Source organism: Brachypodium distachyon, chromosome 1, assembly GCF_000005505.3.
Source record: "Brachypodium distachyon strain Bd21 chromosome 1, Brachypodium_distachyon_v3.0, whole genome shotgun sequence".
Classification (NCBI taxonomy): domain Eukaryota; kingdom Viridiplantae; phylum Streptophyta; class Magnoliopsida; order Poales; family Poaceae; genus Brachypodium; species Brachypodium distachyon.
The window spans coordinates 16510290-16533604 of NC_016131.3; the positions used below are offsets into that span (position 1 = coordinate 16510290).

At 41.5% G+C, this 23315-nt stretch overlaps 3 protein-coding genes across 4 annotated transcripts; 1 reads left to right on the top strand and 2 right to left on the bottom strand.

Annotated features, from left to right (window-relative positions):
* The first annotated feature begins 1053 nt into the window (after positions 1–1053).
* LOC100836004 lies at positions 1054–12785 on the top strand. 2 transcript variants are annotated; one of them, XM_003562591.4, is made up of 26 exons: positions 1054–1276; positions 1376–1551; positions 1636–1700; positions 2002–2344; positions 2763–2829; positions 2936–3089; positions 3369–3536; positions 3623–3733; positions 3837–4046; positions 4139–4240; positions 4773–5003; positions 6052–6126; positions 6559–6630; positions 7812–7997; positions 8083–8241; positions 8424–8516; positions 8586–8657; positions 8827–8944; positions 10093–10271; positions 10858–10939; positions 11052–11162; positions 11247–11353; positions 11644–11721; positions 11800–11895; positions 12074–12169; positions 12252–12785. In XM_003562591.4, exons 1-26 carry the CDS (start codon positions 1269–1271, stop codon positions 12420–12422), a joined length of 3330 nt encoding a protein of 1109 aa, XP_003562639.1. In that variant the 5' UTR covers positions 1054–1268; the 3' UTR covers positions 12423–12785. The 2 variants fall into 2 exon arrangements, with proteins under 2 accessions (XP_003562639.1, XP_024311852.1); XM_024456084.1 differs by lacking the exons at positions 11644–11721; positions 11800–11895; positions 12074–12169; positions 12252–12785 and having other exon boundaries at positions 11052–11146.
* Positions 12786–14777: 1992 nt separating this feature from the next.
* On the bottom strand, positions 14778–19036 carry LOC100836311 (UMP-CMP kinase 3). Its single transcript, XM_003562592.4, has 10 exons — positions 18878–19036; positions 17845–17891; positions 17406–17460; positions 17187–17304; positions 16903–17059; positions 16700–16780; positions 16519–16626; positions 16222–16290; positions 15760–15816; positions 14778–15075 (listed from the first exon to the last, which is right to left on the bottom strand). Exons 2-9 carry the CDS (start codon positions 17887–17889, stop codon positions 15808–15810), a joined length of 642 nt encoding a protein of 213 aa, XP_003562640.1. The 5' UTR covers positions 17890–17891; positions 18878–19036; the 3' UTR covers positions 14778–15075; positions 15760–15807.
* A 2051-nt stretch (positions 19037–21087) lies between these two features.
* Positions 21088–22605, bottom strand: LOC100836617 (protein transport protein yos1). The gene is made up of 2 exons (XM_003562593.4): positions 22304–22605; positions 21088–21572 (listed from the first exon to the last, which is right to left on the bottom strand). Exon 2 carries the CDS (start codon positions 21568–21570, stop codon positions 21334–21336), a length of 237 nt encoding a protein of 78 aa, XP_003562641.1. The 5' UTR covers positions 21571–21572; positions 22304–22605; the 3' UTR covers positions 21088–21333.
* Positions 22606–23315: the final 710 nt, after the last annotated feature.

A 23315-nucleotide genomic window follows, 5' to 3' on the forward strand; every position in this document is an offset into this window, starting at 1 on the left:
TTAATACAGATACACATATACAAATTCTAAAGCCCCAAACAAATGTACATTTAACAAAGATTTAATAATTTGTCTTAGAATTAATCCGAATAGCCAACAATTTGATGCAACGGTTACAGTATCTAACACGAGTTTGTTAATCCTTCATCTATCATGTATTCTTAAGCAATATCACTAATCCCAGTTTAATACGTTGTTCTTGCTTTATACATTTTTGAACCATGGTTAAAAAAACGCTTAGCGCTAAGCGAGCGGTGAAGCACCGCTGAGAGGAATTGAAGTTTAAGCGTTCCGTACAGACTCTGTTTTTGAAAAGTTGCCGGGATTCTTGGAGAAAATCAAGGGAAATTGGAGAATTTGAGAGACACTGTTGCTCGCCCGGGAGAAATTAGCAGTATCCTTGGGGGAAATCAAGAGGAATTGGAGAAATTGGCGGGATTCTGTTGCCCGCACAGGGAAATTTGGCGGGATCCTTGGAGGAAAAAGACGAATTGGTAAAATTTGAAAGATCCTTGGAGGGAATCAGGCGGGAGAGAGAAGCCGCTCCTGCGTAGAATTGTGCTAATGAGTCTCATCAGTCCTTAAGTATCCGCTTAGGGCCTAAGGCCCTGTTTGGTTGGGCTTAAAACCACTTATTTATGTGATTTTGACTTTGAATTTCTGCTTATATCATCATCTAAATAGATACTTTTGTGACTTAAAAGTCAAAAATAAAAAAAACGGTTTTAAACCCAACCAAATAAGACCCCAGCGAAGCGTTTCCCCACCGTTTTCCTACCGACGAGAGCTTTTGCGTGTTTAAGTGATTTTTTTTAACCATGTTCATGAACTGAATTCTTAATTTACTGACGTGCAAGCTAGCTCGTTTGCTACTTGTCACCCCTTGCCCCTCCCTCCCTCTGCCTAGCCCCCTCGCTCCCTGGATCTTCTTCCTCCTCGGCCGAGCGCCGCCACCCATCCCGCTGCTGAGCGCCCATCGTCTTCCTCCTCGCGCGAGCGCCTCCACCGCAGGTTGATCTCCCCTTCGATTCTCTCGCTCCCGACCGTTTCTCCTCCCATCACCCCACGAACCGATTCCGCCCTTTAGCTCCCCGTTTCATAATCTTCCCCAATCCGTAACTGAGGCAAAAATCAAGGTAGGGCGGCCGCCGTACCTTGCCCTACTGGGTCCTCCGCCCGTGCTGCAGCAGCCAGGTTCATTAGACCCTCTGCTGGTGGCAAGCAGTTACTAGTGTTCTACCAGATCGGCGTCTCCCCTGCACGCAAATATGGACGAGTAATGACCGCTTCAGATTACGCATCCTTCCATTTTATGCGTGCTACTTTCAACTGTAGACTCACTTTTGTATGCCTGGGGGCTTGGGGCTTAAACCAGCGAAAATGCCGTCGAGCTGCTGCAGCGTTATCGCCGTGATCGCCATGTGTTGCTCAATTACATCCTTTCCGGTAACCTGATCAAGAAAGTCGTGATGCCCCCTGGTGCCATCTCCCTGGACGATGTGGATATTGACCAAGTCAGCGTCGATTACGTCCTCAATTGCGCCAAGAGAGGTGAAGTGGCTGTAGCCAGGGTAGCTTCATTGAGGTATGCCACTCTGTCTTGTGATGTATTCTGATAGTCCTTTGATGATGTAGGCGAACCACTTGACCTTGGAGACGCCATCCGGCTTTTTCATGACAGTATTGATTACCCTTATGTGGTGAGTTCCCTTTATACTTGTTTTTATTTCCTGAAATAATGGCCGGCCTTTTGGCAAAATAAGGATTTTTTAGAAACGTTCATGATGAGTGACGTCTTACTTTATTAATCATTTAACTGAATGCACATGGGTATCAAAATACTTCTCATATGGAAATTTTGATACGATCTTCCCAATTTTAATGTCGAAAGTTCCACATTGCTAGTTAACATATGTTTGCAGACCATGTTCAGATCCATTAAATTCCATCTATTATGAGTTATGACTTTCATATGCCTTAACTTTCCTTTTTTTGTCTCAGGATAACACAGGAGCAGTGGAAGAGTTCTTTTTACTTACAAAACCTGAATCTTCTGGGCCACCACCTGCAAGAGAACCACCCCCTGCCCCTGCCAATGTGCCCTCGCCAGTTGTGATACCACCGCCAGTCGTTGAGCAACCACAAATTACTGTGCCATCACCAGTTGCATCTGCAACCTTACCAAAATCACTGTCATTGGATTCTCCTACCGAGAAGGAATTGACCATAGATGATATTGAAGACTTTGAGGATGAAGAAGATGAATTCGATAGCCGAAGGGCTTCTAGAAGGCATCAAAACGATGCCAATGATTTATCATTGCGGTTACCACTATTTGAAACAGGTAATATATATGAATTAGCTCCTCTCAGTACCATATGCTTTATGTTCCTTAGGCTCGATATGCAGTTGCTGAACTGTGCCATGCTGAACTTATTTTATAATCTGTTGTGCCACGGAAGCAAGAAAAAGTTTGTTAGAAAAATGATAAAACAGGCATAAGCGGGTTGGGCAAACGGGATTATCAGCGTGCTAGTCATGCACTATTGCTTTCTTTAGTCTTCAGAATTACCTGTAGGCACCCACTTTAGCTATTGGAAAAACTGGCCATTGTTGTCTGCTTCAGTTACTTCTTAAACTTGTTCATTCTAAAGCATAAAGACAGTTAGTGAAGGCGTTCACTTTAGTTATTGGAGTACCTAGGTCTTGCTGCTCTTATACTTCTTAAACACTGACAGATAACAGCTATGCTACTTTTCCAGGTATCACTGATGATGATCTTCGCGAAACAGCATATGAAATCCTTGTGGCTGCTGCTGGGGCTTCAGGGTAGGCCTGTTGTGTACCTCACTGTGCCCAGCATATAGTTTTTCAATTAGAAGATGACAGGTCTTCGAGAGTATCATAGTGCTTAACTTATTTCAATTACTTACAGGGGGCTTATAGTTCCAAAGAAAGAAAAGAAGAAAGAGAAGAGGCACAGACTGATGAGGAAACTTGGGCGTAGTAAGAGTGAAAGTGCCGAATCGCAAACTCAACGACAGCCGGGTTTAGTTGGTTTGCTTGAAATCTTGCGAGCGCAACTTGAGGTGTGCTGTCTTACCTTTCTCTTCCCAATGAATAAATTACTCCCTCCGTCCTAAAAAGGATGTCGCAAATTTTTCAAAATATGGATGTATCTAGACATGTTATAGTGTCTAGATACATCCAAATTTAGACAAATTTCAGACATCCTTTTCCAGACGGAGGGAGTAATAGATTTTCCCTGTACTGTTCGTTTCATTCAATTAAATTTCTGTTTCTGCATTTGAAAGTTATTAACTTGCAGACTCTCAGCTTAAGGTTGTTGTCCTCTGTTTTTTTACTAGATAACAGAGTCCATGGATATTAGGACTAGACAAGGACTACTCAATGCTATGGTGGGAAAAGTTGGAAAACGGATGGACAATCTCTTGATTCCACTGGAACTATTGTGCTGTATATCTAGAGCCGAATTTTCTGACATGAAAGCATATCTTCGTTGGCAGAAAAGACAGGTTAGCCATCCGTTTTTTGCTTTAGAAATCTTGAACTATACCCACATCACTTAACGCTATTTGTTTCATTTTGTGTATTTGCTTAGCTAAACATGCTGGAGGAGGGCCTAATAAACCATCCTGTTGTTGGATTTGGCGAGTTAGGTCGAAAAGTCAATGAGCTAAGGAACCTTTTTAGAAAGATTGAGGAATCTGAGGTTCTATGCCTACTCAGTGAAAGTTTTTTATTTTAAATTTGTTTGTATAACCATTGAATAAACTATTCACTAATTGGGGTTATCCTGATGTATTATCTGTCAGTCCCTGCCACCTTCTGCGGCAGAGGTTCAGCGTACAGAATGCCTAAGATCACTGAGAGAAGTTGCTACATCTTTTTCGGAAAGGCCTGCTCGGGGTGATCTTACTGGTGAAGTTTGTCACTGGGCTGATGGTTACCATCTGAATGCTGCATTGTATGAAAAAATGCTTGGTAGTGTTTTTGACATCTTGGATGAGGGAAAACTTACAGAGGCCAGTACTTCAAATCCTTGTTTGCTATTTTCCTTGTATAAATATATCATTGGTTGTAATGTTTGTCTCATATTTTTTCTTTAATCTGCCAGGAGGTGGAAGAAATCCTTGAGCTCCTAAAGTCAACTTGGCGGATACTAGGTATCACAGAGACAATTCATGATACATGCTATGCATGGGTATTATTTCGGCAGGTACTATCCTTCTCACAATTTTTCATGCTTGTGCTGTGCTTAGTTCTAAATATCTCTACAAGAGCAATCATTGTGTTTCTGTACTACTAATTACCCCCTCTGTTCATATTTGCATGATGGTTTTTCTTGGGCACTCAGATTGAGGAGCAATCATTACTAATTACCCCCTATAAGTAATAATTATGTTTTGTGTTGAATAAGTAGACAATTATCTTAAAAGTGCTCTTAGTGCATATCCCTGTTTGCCTTTACCATTTTGTGGAAATGATGCATTTTCCTAATAACGTAGTCCAAATTAAGTTTGTCAGGATGTAGGGTAATCATTGAGTGATGATTCATATCTAAGACCACTAACTAGTAGTTCGTGGGTCATTTATTTCTATTGAGATCAAAAGATGCTCGTTCATATACAGTAGTTCCCTGGACTAAATATATCCTTAAAGTCCTGTTCAATAGTGCTACTGATTTATTAGCTCATGAACTAAGTCAGCATCAAAATACTATGTTAATTAATGTAGGCTCTGCAACACAGTTTGTTTTTACAGGCCAGCAAGGGCTCCTGAAAGTTGTGATTGAGCATTTGAGGAAGATACCTTTGAAGGAACAGCGAGGCCCACAAGAACGATTACACTTGAAAAGTCTACGCAGTTCTGTTGATGCTGATGATAGCTGTCAGGACTTCACGTTTTTCCAGTCTTTCTTGTCTCCAGTTCAGAAATGGGTGGACAAGAAATTGAATGATTATCATCTACACTTCTCAGAGGTTTGTTTTGCCCCCTCATGCATGGGCAGTGAACTTCTCTGAAATCAATCCTTAATAGATCTGGGTTTCTTACTTTATATAGGAAATATTTATCACGTCGGAGAAGATTAGTTACTATATAATATGTCCCTCTTCCTGTTGGCCCTTGCTAATTTGTTATTCACTACTGAGCGTCCAACACATATACACACAAGATGTCCCATCATTATTGTCGGGTGCTAGTTTATTGGTTACTTAACGACTGAACGTACCTTTGCTGTGATTGTTTTGAATATTCGAATATCTTGATTTCATATTTTAATGATAAATTCCACAACCTATAGTTTTGATGCATAATTTCTCTTGTCAAGCTTATGATGCTCATCTCTTGTTCTTGTTAAGCACATGCATGTATCGTGTTTTGTCCCACCTGACCTGCACATTTATTTGAGCACATATGCTCACACTTTTAGTAATCCACCATTTCTTCCGTAACCGCATGCTGCTACTCCCTCCGTCCCATAATATGAGGCACGCACGCGTCCCTAGATCGTCAATTTAGCTAACTATATATAAATTAAATAATGAAAAGTTTATATCATTAGAAAGTTTTTTCGATAACGAATCTAATGATATACTTTTTGTTAAGGAACATACATATTTAATTAATCAAATTGATAATATAGGGATGCGTGCGCGCCTCATATTATGGGACAGAGGGAGTACTTTTGGGGGATTACAAGGAAGATGCACATTACACACGCACACCCCACACACACATGGGCGCGCTAAGGCATGATAGCTTTATATACTGCAGGCTCACGCTTTTCCACTGAAGGCACATGCGTGTACTCTGACTAAATACGGCACACCATGTTGATCCTAGATATTGAAACCAGGTGGGTGGGAATTGGAATGAGCAGCCCATCCTTGCTTGTTATTTTTTTTCAGACTTCCTCTTCTGCTATTTAAGCTATTGTAGATTCGACTGGGCCTGTGTATCTTCATTTTGTTTGCAACAATGGATCATTTTTTCCCCCCCAAATTAAGACTTTCTATACATCTGCAGGGTCCCAGTACGATGGCTGATATTGTAACAGTGGCAATGCTTACTAGGCGAATCCTTGGCGAAGAAAATGACAAGGTGTGACATTTTAACTTCAATCTGTCATTTCTCATCTATCACACCACTTTTAATCGAAAAGTCGGGCGTCTGCTTGTGGCTTGTGTAGACTATGAGCACCAAAGCAGACCGAAATTTCTAGAGCGAAACACACTTCACTATAAACAAATTGAGTAATGCCCCTTACAAAAGAATAAAAAACTGTTGGGGTCTCTAACCCCCACTCTTATTGCCTTCTCACTTGCGGCAGTATATATACTGTAGCAACATATTGTTCTAAATAGAACTTAAAAGCACTGCAGAATGTGGAAACAAGAACTTTTTACAGTTTGCCCTTTCTTTTTCTCTCGAACACACATCAACATGCATATCGTTTTTTATTAGAAGAAGGCACATACTATTTGCACATATAGAAAATTCTGATCCGTCCCCGTATTTGCTTTTGTGCATCAGGCGATGGAGTCACCTGATCGAGATCAGATCGACCGTTACATCACATCTTCTGTCAAAAGTGCTTTTGTGAAGGTGACCTTATTTGCAGCTACAATTGTTCTTTCAAAGTGCAGTTCTAATATTGCTTGTTTTATTTATTTCCTGATGCTTTTTTGCTCATTTTACCATGACATAGATATAAGATCACTTACCCACCCATGCCTGGTTATGTGCAACCTTGAATTTTGTCGATTATAGCGTACACACAATTGATTTGAAGTCACTTTATGTTGCATTTGATCACATTGACAAGTAGCGAAACTTAACATCGAATTATTTGATTACGATAGCAAGATTCTTTGCAGCTAGAGGTGTTCGATAATTGTTTCTCTTCTTCATGTCTCAAAATTTGTGGTATGACCTTAGTTTATCATGAGAGATTGAGAGTATATGCAAACCTAAATATTGGAGGTGTTATGGTCTGTATGTATTTTATGTCTGTTATGTGGGTAATCCCCTACCATATATGTGGAGCCCACATGTCAGGTGGCTAGGCGCTAGATGGAGTACGATATAAGCCATAGGATCCAAACAGGACTGGTACCTGTTTGATCAGATTGTGAATTAGCGTCTGGATGCAAGTTGAATTCCAATTGGTATCTCACATGCAAGGCTATCCTCTTTCAGTAGAGGCAGCTGCAGCTGATTTAGCCAAACTATCAATGAACAAGGATTATCCTTGCCTCTGCAGCAGCAAGCTGGGCAACAGTTGATTCGTCCGATAGCACCTCCTGGAGATGGCATCAACCTAAGATCCAAGGCGTCTAACAGTATATTTGTCTAAATTTATGTCTGTACTTTTTAGCGTTTTGGTACAGAGTTGTACTGGTCTCTATTATTGTCATTATATACCTCAAAAGTCAGTATGTCATGTGGCCTTCAATGCAATATTAATATGTAAACATGTATAAGAATGTAAGCATGTGGAAAATGATAGGACGAGACTTTCTTATACATATCAAAAGATAATGCTAGCTAGACTCTGAACCTTTATATCCATACTATAATTGTAACTAATCTGTTCTGATCTGACACTCTGACCATTAATCTTTTTTGTTTACTGGATTTGAAAACCATGCCTGCATTTGAAGAGTACATCATGATCCATATGCAGATACTGCAATCTGGATTTGTTTATGTCATGATGGACTTCTGTAGTTTTATCTAATATGTTAACCTATATGGATCAACTAAAACAAATATTATTCTTTCAGATGGCACATTCTGTAGAGGTTAAAGCAGACACAACACATGAGCATATTTTAGCATCTCTAGCTGAGGAGACAAAGAAGCTTCTGAAGAAAGATACAAGCATTTTTTCGCCAGTTTTATCAAGATGGCATCCACAGGCAGCAGTTCTTTCCGCTTCCCTTCTCCATAAACTGTATGGAAACAAATTGGTAAGTTGTTTGGCTACTTGTAAATGACTGCCAAGTTCATCATAAACTTGCGATGCTGCATGCTTACGTTAAGTTTTTGTGACAGAGGCCTTTTCTTGAGCATGCTGAGCATCTTACGGAGGACGTGGTTTCTGTATTTCCGGCAGCTGATGCTTTGGAGCAGTACATAATGTCTGTGATGGCTTCTGTTGTGGGAGAAGATGGTCTGGACAGTATATGTAGGCAAAAGCTAGCTACTTATCAGGTTAGCTCTTATGGTCCTCAACTACACTAACAGAAGAGCAAACAGTAGCTGTTTGTTTGCTTGATTTTTCACCTTGACATGATATGTTCGTGTCATCATTTTCCAATTTAGCACCCATTCTCATTTGTTGGGGCTTCTTGTTGTGTTGTTCATCCTAATTCTCTGCTTCTGTTTTATGTTAGATTGAAAGTAAATCTGGCACGGTTGTCTTGCGCTGGGTGAATGGGCAACTGGAGAGAATTGAAACTTGGGTTAAAAGGGCTGCTGAACAAGAGGTTAACACATTTGATGCAAAAGCCCTTCTCCTGTACTAATTTCTTGGTGCTAAATTCTATTCTTGACAGGCTTGGGACCCTATATCTCCTCAACAACGCCATGGGGGCTCTATTGTAGAAGTCTATCGAATCATAGAAGAGGTTCCTTCCGTCCTTCATATCTGTTTGAAATTTTTTCCGTTAATGTCTGCTTGCAGGTTAATTTTAAATGTAGTTTCTCTTTTATGCCACAATACTTTACATTGCTAATTTTGCCTGATTTTGAGCCATCTTTGTGAAAGTAACATTGGTTCATTGCAAATTATTCCAGACTGCAGATCAATTTTTTGCATTCAAGGTTCCCATGCGAATTGGAGAATTAAATAGCCTCTGCCGCGGTATTGACAAGGCGTTCCAAATTTATACACAACTTGTTACTGGCCCCATAGGTTTGCATCATCACCTTGTTCTTTTTCTTAAGGGCCTTCTGTCTATCTTCTTATTGTACGGTCTTTCTTTCTTCCGTTACAATATTTTCTGTCCAAGTGACTTAAAAGGCAAAATGCTCTCTTGTATAGACTAGAAATATCATGATGTAGATGGTTCATGCTAATTAGTATAATTTAGATAGAGTATCTACTCGTCTGAAGTAGTTCCCTGCCCAGGGGGATAGCTTGCCATAGGAATGCTGGGCGCGAGGATGCGATCCATGATTAGTGAGCTGGTGGTTTGCTTGTACAAGCACAATTAACTATTGGTAATAAAGTTAGTCAGAATCCAGAAGGTCAAACATTTTGTCAGTAGTTAGAGCATACCTCTTGGCAAGTAGTATGTGAAAATTGATACATATGGGTAGCAAGAGGCTGCTTATGTCCCAGCGTGGGGGTATTTACTTCTCGATGGGTCATGAAAATGGGAAAGACTACATCTGCACAGAATATTGGTTTCACAAAGTCCAGGACAAAGCAATGGCAAGTGTTGCTGGCAAAATGAGTTGAGGTTATTCTCATGTCTTCACCTTTTAAATGAATTTGCACAGATGTATATGCATCTACTTTGCTGGTATGAGTGACCGTGATTCCATACCAAATGACCCCACTTATGCAGTTAAGCTGTATTTGTAGGAAGTCTGAACCGTATGTAGGAACCTTTCTCGTTCATAAGTTGATTCCATTCCAAATGATTGTGAACTGTACATTATGGCCATCCTTTGTAGCTTTTGTCATGTACTGGCCACCTGTTAGAGCGACACAAATGAGGCCTGACATGCAGCGGTAGACTCGCAAGTGGTATCACATTGCACAAGTGAATGTTGAATGTCAATGGTTGGTTCAACTGACCGAAAGTCCTAAAGTTCAATCACATGGACCTGTCAAATGACATAATCTGGATTTAGCAACCATCTGTTGTAGCTAAGCACTCATCAGCAAATGCATGTCTATCCCCCGTCCCCGAGGCTAGCAAATTCGTGCTCTTTACTCATTAGTAATTTAGTATGGACAAGAAATATGTATGTCTTCACTTTCTAACACTTTTCGGTTTAAACCTTCTGTACATTCTCTAGCCATTAAGTGGTAATCGTTTTATCTGCTTGCAGTTGATAAAGAAGATTTAGTTCCACCTGTTCCTGTTCTTACTCGATATAAAAAAGAGCTTGGAATCAAAGCTTTTGTAAAGAAGGAAATCCAAGAAGTTAGAACAGTTGATGAGAGAAAAGCAAGTGAAATTGTTCAACTTACAATGCCAAAGCTTTGTGTGCGTCTTAATAGCCTATACGTGAGTTTCTCTACAACTGATGTTGTCATGTCGTTTATCTATAATAGCAACTTTATCAAGTCCCTGGGCAGTTTCCAGTACACAAGGATGTATAGTAAAAATACATAAATCTTCACAGAAGTTTTATTATGGAATGGTTGACACATACTACTGGAGCATCGTTTCCTTAAATTTCTCCTATAGCTTTGAAATATGGAGTGATAATTACACTGCTAGCCTGCTACACCCTACGGTCACATTAAATATATTTTTTGTTACCGGTTTGTATCTTTCATGTTTGTTCCTGGTTTGACATTGTTTCCCTTTTACAATCAGCTATTGTTAATGTGGTGCGTTATTAGTAACAATGGTTTATCAGTAATTTTACATTAAGTATTTGGATTAATTTGCTATTCCATGTACTGGTAATTCTGGACATGACACTCTGTGTTCCGGTGACCAGTATGGAGTTAACGTTTGGTTCTAGCTGTTGCAATGATTTACAGCAACAGGATCCATGACATTAGTTTGATGTTTTGCTTTCTTCCTGTTGTTCATTTTGATTACTGTTACAGCTATTTAACAAAGTATTTATATATGCAAGCAGTATGGTATCAGCCAGCTTAGCAAGTTGGAGGATAGCATAAGTGAGAGGTGGGCTAAGAGGAAAATTGATGACGTTAACATCAGTAAGTGTGCTATTTTTTCAAAAATAGAAATCATTCTATTTGTTGGATACTCTTAAGAAGATTGCCAATTAATTTGTTTGATATAGTCCTTATACTATTTAAACTGTGTTAGGGCGATCAATGAGCGAAAAATCAAAGAGCGTTGTCTCCAGTCAGAAGAACCAATTTGATGGCAGTAGAAAAGAAATCAATGCTGCTATTGATCGGGTATGTGAATTTACAGGTAAGAAAATATATATACCCCCACCACTGTTATTTGGAAGCTGATAGCTCTTGAATGTTGAAATGTGCACCTTTTCATTTGTAGGGCTAAAGGTTATATTCTGGGATCTGCAGCAGCCATTTATTGACAATTTATACAAAAATAATGTTCAACAAGCTCGACTGGACAGTATTGTGGATGTGCTTGATTTGGTATGTTCAATTTATGAGCGCTCTAACACTTTTACATGTGAATACAACCAAGGGCATATGCCTTTATCTGTGCCACACATTTATTCTGTTTCTACGAGAAAATTATGGATTACTTTTATCCCAGAAATTCGGTGGCCATGCTAAGCATATGCTGCTATCTCAAAACTTTGAACAAGCATGTTTGGTCCCTCTTATTACCAGTTCTTGTCTAAGCTTCTATAGTTCCGATTGTTTAATAAGCTTCTCTTGAACTAATTTTCATGTATTTGATGCCACTGCTCAATCATTAGGTGCTCAATCAACTTTGTGATGTCATTGTGGAGCAACTGCGGGATCGTGTAGTTACAGGGCTTCTGCAAGCATCCCTGGTGATAAATTTAGCAACTAAGATTAGATCTTTAACAAGTTTGGGCTTCCAATTTACCTTAATTTATCTCTATTGGTAGGATGGCCTATTTCGTGTAATACTAGATGGAGGTCCTACACGTGTCTTCTCTCCAAGTGACGCCCCTCTTTTGGAGGAAGATCTTGAAACTTTGAAGGTATGCAATTGTTTGAAGACATCTTGTCTGCTATTTTTATATACAAGGAACTTCTTGTGTGCTTTATACCTGAATGATGATATTATTCTACAATTGACATTCTTATCATGTTTCTGCAGCATTTTATTTGACTAGTCTTTTGTCTGAGCAATAAAATGTCACTTGTTGTTTGCTGCAGGAATTCTTCATATCTGGTGGAGATGGGCTACCTCGTGGCACTGTTGAGAATTTGGTCTCACGTATTCGTCCTGTAATAAATCTGATCAAGCAAGAGGTAAAGTTTGGATTAACTGTAATCCTAACTGTGAATGTCTAGATGGATTGTCTTATGTTCTTGTTTTCCGTGTTTCTCCCAGACCCGTGTGCTCATCGATGATCTACGAGAAGTTACTCAAGGGGGCAAAAGCAAATTTGGAGCAGACTCCAAAACCCTGCTCAGGATCCTGTGCCACAGAAATGATTCTGAGGCGTCACATTATGTAAAGAAGCATTTCAAGATACCCAGTTCAGCTCCTCCTAGCACCTGATCCTCAATGGGTCCAGTGCTCGGTCTTGCTTGGGAATATGTCCTGCTTGCAAGTTCTTGTAACATTTGTGCATTATTAGCAGTAGGAGATAGGTTGCGCACTAGTTTATGGTGCAACAGGTGTACACTGGTTCTGAACTTTTGATAGATGGGCATCGATTGATTAATTGATTTTTTGCCCAGGAAGGATTTAGGTGTGCTTTTTGTTCTGTTTCTTTCGGGTCTTCCTGTCTGGTACGGTTGTTAGGGGAGAATTGATGCATTTACAATTCTGTGGCTCAATTTTTGTTGTAGTATCATGAATTGAGATTTTTTGTTAGGTAAACAGAGTTCTTTACAGATAATAAATCCTCGACACCATGAACTGCCGACTGGATAGGTTCATGAGCCGTTCTATGAGGGGTTCATGAGCCGTTCATTGATTAAAAGCTGATGGACAAAATATAAATGAGAAGCTATCCTCCAGATATCTTGGACTCCACAGGAGAGCGATCATTTGACGGGGCATTGATTTCGGAAACTAGTTTCAGCCCGTTTGATGGCACGATCAGCTTCTTGTATCCTGCCTCCGGTGTAGCATAGGTTTTGTCGTGTGTTTGTGCTACATGAGCTTTAGCAAGCTCCAGTTCAGATGTGCTGTCAATAGTGCTTCTTACAATTTTGAAAGTTCTCACGCAATTTTTGTGTTACAGTTTCGGAAAGACATGAAGAATTCTGAAGGTCGGTGTTAAATTGCTAAAAGTTCTTCGTTCAGTATTTCTGAAAGTTCATACAAAAAATCTTAATGTTTGTGCTAAAATTTCTTAAAGCTAGAAATTAGGCTTATTTAGAAGCCAAAAAAGGAAAGAAAACATCTAACTAAAATGGGAAGTACAAAATTTCAGAAACTGACTGCACGGGAATTATGTTGTGGTTGTCTGTAAGCTAGTCGTGTTGAGCACGGTTCGACCGGAAAAAAAAACCATTGCTCTCGCAATTTTGTAGGCACTAGTTTTTCTTTCTACATATGGGGTAAAACTAAAAATGTTTCTGATGAAAATTTACACACGTGCACGCATATATATATAAATTTCTTTCACAATTTTTTGTCATCTGAAAAAAAAAGTTTTCTCACTCGAGAGCAAATTGCATAATGCTCGAGACTAAAAAAAGGTTCAGGTAACGAAGATACCGGAAATCCACGTCCATAACCTACGTACTTCACTCGCACTCATTTCGTGACCATTTGAACATCACTAAACGCGTGCTCCCCCGTCCGCGAATAAGTGTGCATTTGACTTTGTCCTAAGTCAAAGTTCTTAAAGTTTGATCAACTTTGTACTCCCTCTGATCCTAAATTCTTATCTCAAATTTGCCTAAATATGGATGTATCTACTCTTAAAAGGCATATAGATATTTAGGATCGGAGGGAGTACAAAATTGTATCAACGTACTCACTCCGTTCCATAAAGATTTGGCACGGCTTTGGACCAAAGCCGTGCCAATCTTTATGGAACGGAGGAAGTATACGATATCAAGGTTGTATATTTGAAGATGGATCTAGTGAAACTAATTTGATGTCATAAATACTCCTGCTTTTTCTTAAAAGTTGATCAAAGTTTAAAAGTTTGACTTAAAACAAAGACAAACATACACTTGTTCGTGGACGGAGTGAATACTAGACAAGATCGAGTGGGCATCAATAAAACCGACAAGAAATGCCTCGCCTGGATGGAGCCATGCCTGCAAGAATTCCTTACGTCCTGCGATGCGAGGTCCAACACCTTGGCGGCCCCAGCTCCTCCATCTCGCCGAGCCTCTCGCCCTGGGCGCCGCAGCATCCGCCTCAGCTTGCAGCACTCCGGTGTATATGGTCGGCGCATCCCCATGCACACTGGGCACGGCAGGCCTTCCCGCTCCATCTTACGACAGCTGCACTTGAACGTATATGGTCAGCTGACTTCGAGAGTCTGAGCACTATTTCCCTCGCCATATCCGGCTCCACGCCGTCCGTAGCCCAGGGCTTTGGTTTGTAACAGGTTAAGCACTAAGCAAGTAAGTGGTGGTTACCAGCCGCAAACAGTATAGTTGGTGGGTGTTAAAAACGACCTACTTAAACCAGGAAGCCTGTACATCTCACTGGGCAGGTTTTCCTTTTGAACCGCGCTATGTTGCATTCCAGAGACTGCGTTAATGAGAAAAATATTTGCATTCCTAATGTCGTGTACCCAAAGTTTGTTTGAAATGTGGTTGCCTCACAGTTACAGTCCCATGTTTGTAAACGAACCAAAATAAATACAGTAAAATTGACCTCACCCACAGAAATAGTGCTAGGGTGTAAAGACTTGTAAATAACTGGCCACTGGACAAAATTTTGTAAGTAGAACTGTGCTTCTTTGACAAGAATAACCGATCGCTTACAAATAATGTGAAAGCAGTTTGACTGTATGTAATATAACCAGATAGCTGGTACAAGGTCTTGATTCATCCATGCAGTAAATTACACAATGGTAGTACAATACAAGTACAATCCAACAATGGTAAATAAAAAACTCTAGCGAGAACAGCGGAATTGGATCTACTTATTGCTTGTAACAAATCGAATTGCCTACTGATAATTCTGATCTATATTAAGGGTTTGTAATCACAGATATGTAGTCACACTTGAGCAAAACCTGCAACACATAACGAGGATTACATGAGCACGTCATACCAGTATAACTAGATTAACTCATTTGTGAAGCATAAATTGATAAACTTATGTACGTTGATTTTTTATCAAGTTATGTACCAGTATGTATCAGCGTATACAGAAATAACAGAAGACCCAGTCAGACGAGTGTTCTGATGAAACTAAGCCAGTTACAACACTCCATACCAGATTTCCACTGGTTGGGATTGCAAAACAAGAAGGGGTAGCACAGCACATTTCAGAATCTAGAGGATGGTCTCGTCATGCTACGCAAATTTGGGATAAGCACCATCATCATTTCTGCAGGACACTGAAGCAACCAAGTGTCATCACTTGGGGATGACATCCGTGGTTCCAACAGTCATGACTAGGAAGTATTACTTCTAATTTACATTCCCATTTAGGTGTGGAACTCATTGGTCCAATAATCATTTTGTATTTCACATATTCCCATTCTATATTGCTGCTATTAATGTATCCAAAACAAGTGGGTAAACAGTTCCTTCTGAAGTCAACCTCACAGGCAAACAGAGCCAAACCATCATGGATCTTATATTGCTCAATTTTCCGAAAAGATGAACAGATGTACCATTATAAAAATCATCTAAATATTGTTTATGACAAAAGAAATACATTTGAAGCATAAAAAAAGGAGAGAAGGTATTACCTTTCATGAAATCATTCCCTTATAACCTTTTTGGTCCTTTACACTGTTCTACGCAGCCTGATAGATAATAACATAATGTTATATGAAAATAAACAGTCCCATATATATAATCATGATATTTTTGTCAGATGCTAATAAAAGATGCTTTCGTTGCTAGATGTATATACGTAAGATGGTGGACATCTATTCAGCTTGCAACATAGCAAGACAAAAAATAACATTCAAGCATGCAGGAGTAATAAAACTAGGGATGCAAGCGGGATCCCGAATATGTCCTACTTGTATGTCCTACTTGTAGGCCAATCTCTACGTCAAACTTTGAGCCAAAATTTTGAACTAGCAAGTCCCTAATGGTCTAGAAGTGGAACATAAGCAGGATCCTGATTGCATCCCTAAATAAATCACATGCAGAAATGCTAAATGTATGCACGGAAGACAAAACAAGTGAAACTTATAAATTACCTTGGCATATGGGGCAAAAATGGCTTTAACATCTTCAAACACCTCAGGAATTGGCTTTGCAGCATCAATCTGATCATATGGGCCATGACAAGTTAGCCGATGGGTGTCGAAGTGCACAGGTTTCAAAAGACAGTGAATAATTGAAGTGAACGGAACAAATCAGTCATCAGTGACTCATAACAATCAAGAGAAGCATCATTATTCCAGTAGACAATTAATTCAAGCACTATGTTCTGATGCATTTATGTTGACATGCATTCCATTGAAATTTCCCTCATTGTGGAAGTGCAGTAGTACCTTTTTAACCTTCTCCTTCGCGTCATAGTACTCAATTACAGGCAAACTAGACTCAACAAAAACTTTGAATCTTTTCCTGATAGTCTCTATGTTGTCATCAACTCTTCCCTGCAAAATAATAAGAAAAATTGGAAACAAGAAGTAGGTGATTCGACAAGGATACATGTGGGATAAAGTTAACCTCATTGCGCCCCAAAAGCCGCCTTTCCATTTCTTCCTCAGAACAATTGAAGAATAGCACAAATGCAGGGGAAATTTTTGTCTGAAACAGTGTGTAGCAATCAATGATCTTGCAAATTTGTTTATAAGTAAATTACAATGAAGACAGCAAGAAGCTGTAAACCATCATGTGAGTTTCTTAGCGAAGAGTGTAGATGTGCTTACAACATTCTCGAATGCAGCACGATTCTCTTCATTCCTTGGAAACCCATCGATTAGGAACTTATCATTCTCATTGTTTATCATGGCTTGCTGCAAGAGCTTTATAGTTACCTCCGATGGAACAATCTTTCCCTCCTTTATCATGTTCTCAATCATAGTTCTGCAAAATTAGAAGCATAGAAATAAACATAGGAACATGCAAATGATAAATAAATAAGTGGACATGGGCAGTCTTAACTTTCGGAACCATCTTGTTCCAAAGAAATTAGAGAAAGAAATCAGCATACCCGTTCTCAGAGCCAGACTTGATCTCTGCACGCAAAAGGTCTCCAGCACTAAGATGGGTGAATCCAAAATGTTCAACAATGTTGGAACACTGTGTGCCCTTTCCACTCCCAGGACCACCTGTTGGTAAATTCTTGGTCAAGTACAGAAGTCTATTTATTTTAAATACATATAATGCTTGATAACATTTCGGTTCAGAAATATAGATCAAGATAGCTTACCCAGGACAAATACAACTGTAACTTTCTTGTTACCCAACATGTTCTCAGCAACCTCCTGCATGAAGAATACAGTTTCAACAATAAGACAAACAACCAATCATGAAAGGCACAGTTTATGTTTGACGAGGATGTTTCCTTTAGACTACATACAGTAGTAAGTTGTAACTCAAGGAGGTAGAATTAATGAATTATATGCGCAATGTACATCGAGTTGTTTGGACATGAATCCAACAATTGTAAAATACTACAATGCATCTATTCTAAACTAACTAATCAGTCTTGAAAGCTAAGGATATAGATTATCGTGATTCATGTGAGCTAAGGAAGGTTGACACTGAAAAGAAAAAAAGGCATTGCAAATTATCAATTGAAGGGTGCCTTTGCAGCAGTAAGTTGAAATTATCTAATATATCTAGGACAGGTAATGATATACACATACCTCCTTCTGAGTCACAGCTGCAGGAGCATCCACAACCGTGCCCATGACTGAAAATTATTCCAAAATTCAGTTGATGCAGGTGAACTTATAATTTTGCACCTCACAAATGAAAATTAAAGAAATGCATGACAAGTAAAGGCACCACTTTATATGTGGAAGATGGGTAGTGGTACAACAGCTGACAATGTGACTGTTGATTATCATAAGAGCTAGGGACAAAACAACTTGCATTGACAACCTCAGTTTGGATATTTCAGTCACTACAAAACAACTCAACGGTTGGTTCAATACCTAACAGAACCATGGAAAAGCAATTCACGGCATTGAAGTGACTAACTAGACTCCTGAATTACTTATACAGCCTCACAATCGTTCTTCTCACTTCCAACGTACACAGGAGTTGCACGATCTAGAGGTACCCAGACATTGGGCGTGACCCATGCCTTGCATCAACGAGAAGAGAAATATAAGCAGGATGCCAGGATCACACACACACACACAGGCTATGGTGGCATATCCCCCTGTAATGCTGACAGATATTTTCAAATGGATAAACAAACAGAAGGATCACAATTAATTTAGGACCACGATTTTAACCCCATTTGAACCGAGACCTCCTCCCTTGATTTCCCGCCGTGCACAGCTAGATCACAGCAGCCCAGATCACCCACCCCATTTTTTTTTTCCTTCTAAATTGTTTTCGAAGACAGGACATCCACTCCTCTAAACTAGCAGCGCAACCATTCCTAGATCCAGCACCGCTCCTCGTCAGATCTGCAACCCCAAAACTGCCAGACCCAACCATTCCAGCCGAGCAAGGCGGATCCTCTTCCCTCAACCCCCGGATCACGCGGATCCCACCCGCCCGGAAACCCGACACGATGAACATTTGAGACGGCCTGCTGCCGCTTCTCGGGATAACCCGCGCACAGCCACAGCAGGGGCAAAGCACAAAAAAAAATACCACCAGATCTCGCGACGAGGAGGGAAGGAAGGGAAGGGAAGGGAAGGGCCGGGATCGATCTCGACGTACCTCCGCGCTCCAGGACGAGGTGGTGGGCTCCGAGCAGGAGAAGGTTGGCTCGGCGGCGGCGGCGGGATCACAGGACGGAGGCGGGCAGGAGGCGCGCGGTGCGTGCGTGCTGCGGTGTGGTGGGCGTGGAGCGAGGAGCGAGGGGCGTTTAATACGGGGGGCGCGCGGTGGTGGTGGAGCTGGGATGGCCCGGGGGAGAGGGGCCCCACGTGGGGACAGCGGGGCCGATGGCGTCGGCGCAGGAGAGAAGTGCGTGTGCGTGCGGGACGGGACAGCAGAGAGACGAGACGAGACGAGCGCGCCGCAGGGGAGAGCGCCGCGTGGGGTGCGCGGGTCGGGGTCTGCGGGAAAGCTTTTTGTGGGCTGGAAAGCTTCGAGGAAGGAAGGGGTGGGAGGGAGGGAAGCCGGCTGGTGGCTCCAGCTGTCGACCGGTCGAGCCAGGCCCATCGATTCTGAAATGGCACCACGAGTACCCATTTTTTTGTGTGGAAGAATACCACAGGCTATTGAAAAGCCTCTGGTGCTAAAGCGTCGGCCAGACATATACGCAACAATAGCTTTAGCTTCGTGAGTCGAGTAAAAATACAGTTTTGCTATATTTTTTAGATGACTGACAAATATTAACCATTATTACTAAGTCGATGTTAATAACTGTCTGATTCGATCATCGTGACTCGCACAAGACTCGGGTAAGTACAAAAGATGGAAAAAAATCTTCATTGGATTTGTGGACCGAGAAATAACTATTTCTAAATACAATGAGAAATAAACACTCCCAACTAATGTTGCTCGTTTTTCAGATTCACTCCGTAAAACTATAATCGCTCTGCAATTGCATGCCCGCTAACCACTAGTACAATCACAGGGGAGCACAGTCCACCAGAAGATCTAGGGTCATGTTCAACAAAAACCGATGAAAACACGACATAGCCAGCCTGCTCTTGCACATAACTGTATGGCTTCATTCGTACTTGTAGGCATGTGGCAAGTCAACCAACAGTACTGAAGCAGCGGCTTCTGGAGAGAGAAGGCGATGGAAAGCCCAAAGAAGTGAAGAGCTAGAGTAGAGTCAAAGCGAAAGCCAGCTCATGAAACCACATACGGACTCAAAGGTGGATCTGTTCCAGTTCCAGTTACGACGAAAGAGAAAGAAGATCTAATACATGGTCCTCATTTGCCAAATATTAGGTACCATGTTGACTCGCGTCGCGTCTCCTCTGTTGTTCTTTTCTTTGCGTTAATTCGAAGTACTCCGTACCATATTCTGAAAGAAGAGAAGGCGGACTGCGAGGAACCCAGGATCCATGATGCGTATAATTCCTTTAACCGAGTGGCTAATCATGAGTGTTGATTATGCTGCTGGTTAGATATACGTTTGAGTACATTTTGATCCGATATGCTATCCAGTTTTGGAGCCGATCGCAATAGTTCTCCAGTAGGAGTATATTCGATCTGGAAGTGAAGGTATACCAAACGGCACAGTGAAGCTTGGTTACACACAAGACTTGCAATTTGCTTTTCCACTTACTTAGCTGGAGAAAAAGGGCCGGTACTCCTGTGATTCGCATCGATCATATGGCAAACCAAAGCAACCGTTGCCTGTTGGCATGCATCTATTCCCAAGCGTACTGCTCTAAGGGCCCGGTGCCGAAAGACTATTCTTCCACGCGGCTTCACGTGCCATACATAGCTTCTGTAGTCAAAATTCAGGCGGACGACGACCTGTCGACCTGAGTCGGTAATTCTCCAATCACTTCCGCAAACGTGATTAGCAATTCACACAAACTGTCAACGACGCTTTTCTATTTTGCAGTTGTTATGATCTGAGTAAACCAAAGGAACACTAATACTTGTCTAAAGTTGACAAGCCCAGATATCAAAAGTTATAACAGGCCCAGATACCTTGCCTCATAAGGCTAATAAGTGAGCATGATCAAATACAAGAATGTTCCTCTAAGAAAACAGAGAGAGCAAGAGACTGGGCTCAAATTGTTCATCATACAATCAACAAGCAGAAGGTAACTAAGGCTGGCAGGAAGAAATTATTTGTTTTATCACCATTCAATATGAAGCAGGAGACAATGTCTTCAATTGGACCAAGCAGTATCCATGTTCGAACAACTTCGAGTGTTAAAATGACGAGCAAGGCAGCACAACTGCACAACACATACCAACAGCAACGAAAGAATGAACCATTCAGATTTAAGACAAGAGAAAAAAAAGAGACCATTCACAGTATGGCTTTGACAAAATAATCGCAAGAGTTAATTTACATCAACAGTACCGACAGGCCACATTCGAGTCAACGTGAACATATCATTCCAGCAACTTTTAAACATGAGTAGCCTTTACATGATGCTGGAATTTTAAGTTGAAATCAACCCCCTCAACACTAGAGATATGGCAGATTAAGTTGAAATCAACCCCCCTCAACACTAGAGATATGGCAGAGGGCCTCAGCCCGACACCAGTTTAACAACAATGATAAGTACATTGAGTGCAATCAGGGGCACACGCAAAAACTGAGTGGCGTAGATGAGCCCCACGATCTGGCCCTTCAACGACTTTGTTTGTCCATTCCCTGAAACTTCCGACATGCTCCATCCCCTTGGACCAAGAAAGCGGTCTTCATTCAGTATCGCCAGTGCATTTGCAAGCAGCAAGAAACCCTCCAGCAGCAACCACAAGCCCATCTCTGTATATGCATACCACGACTCTGTTAGCTGTAAATTTTGCTACTTACGTGCCACCAGTCACCACACTATCATAGCTGAACTAGTAGTTTAATCTGTGCAAATGGATTCAATGTACCAAAGTAGCATCATTCCGAAATGTAAACGTAACTGGCCAAGAAGATGCACTAAAACATACCAGCGGCATTAAGAATATTAGTGGTGTTTGGTTAACGAATGGTAAGGTGAAAGTTATTGGAATGGGATCATGGTGGTTTGACGGGCACGATGCAACAGGGTCGTACCCATTTTTGTTTGGTTCCATCCAGTAATGGTACCAGATTGCTGTACAGTGTCTGGTTGTGCAAAGTGATCTGACAACATCCAAGGTCAAGTGTATTTTGAATACATAATCTGTCTTCTAGCTGTTGATGCAACAAGTGCTACAATTTGTGCAAAAACAATACCACAAATACAAGAGAAGATTTCCTCCATTTGCTAAGAGAGGAAATTTTCAGCATTCTTATTCACACAATGAGATGCAAATTCCCACCATTTGCAGTTTTGCACAATCAGATTCCAAAAATACACACACAATCCTGTCTATGCAAACAATGATATGTGTATATTAATTTCCATAACAACAAGGCAGAAAGTGCTCTACTGTGGTACTGCCTTTGCAAACAGAGCAGAAATTCTGAAAAGAAAAGAAAAGGAGTAGGGATCGAGGGGGGCGGGCAAAGGTGAGTTTCACCTTCTCGCTGCCGGTGATTGAGATAGCAGAGGGAAGGTGGAGGCCGGCGAGGGACGCGCTCCGGGCGGTTGATGTAGCAATGGGGGAGAGGCAGGGGCCCGCGTGGAGGTTGGCGAGGGAGACGGGGCGGCGGATCTGGACGACCGAGGGCGTGGTGGACTGAGGGCTGGGCAGCGGCGCCCGGTGGCGAGGGAGGGGATCGACGGGGCGGCAGCTAGCGTTGGGAAGGCTCGACGGCGGCGGGGGAGATCGCGAACAGGAGGCTGACCTGACCTACTCCGCGCTTCTGACAGCCGAGAACAACGCGTAGTAGGGGTACTCGACAAGGCAGTTCCCGGCCCATTAAAAGCCCATGAAAAGCCCTTGTCCCATTAGGAATCTCTCGCGAGCCGGCCCAGTAACTAACCGACTTCTCCCAGATATGGGTCGTATAGCAGCCGCCAGCCGCTGTCCTGCGAAGATTTTTAGTATCCCTCGCCTCCGGCCGCCGTGTTGGCGCTGCGAGACGGAGGAACCTTGATTTTTCTTAAGAATATCTGGAAGTGTTCGTTCATATCTATTGTTTGGTTTTGATTGGCAACGTGATGACGGAGGTTGCGATGCTGTTTCGAATAAAGGTAATCTGGTTTTTCCTCTGCTGTGGGGGTGCCTCAACGGGTGTTGCTGCCGAGCCAGAGTTTTAGTCACCACAGGTTCAGTGTACCCGATCTTACAGATTTTGGATTTGTGTGCTCGCAGATCCGTTTATACGTATCTGTTGAGTTTTGGTGAGTGTGACATAGTGTTTTTCTTGGTTTTATCTTTTGTAATTTTGGAATTCTTCTCTGACTTGCAGTTCGACGACCTGTACCTTTAGGGGATCATCCTCCGCCCAAGTACGTTCAACGCTTACGGCTTCTCATCTTTTTGGATGAGCGATTCAAGGATTTCTGAAACCTTTGAAGGTAACCAAGTTTGTGCAGGGATAGGAGTGGTTATGTTGTCGTTTTAGTCTAATTGCAGTCTCCATGTT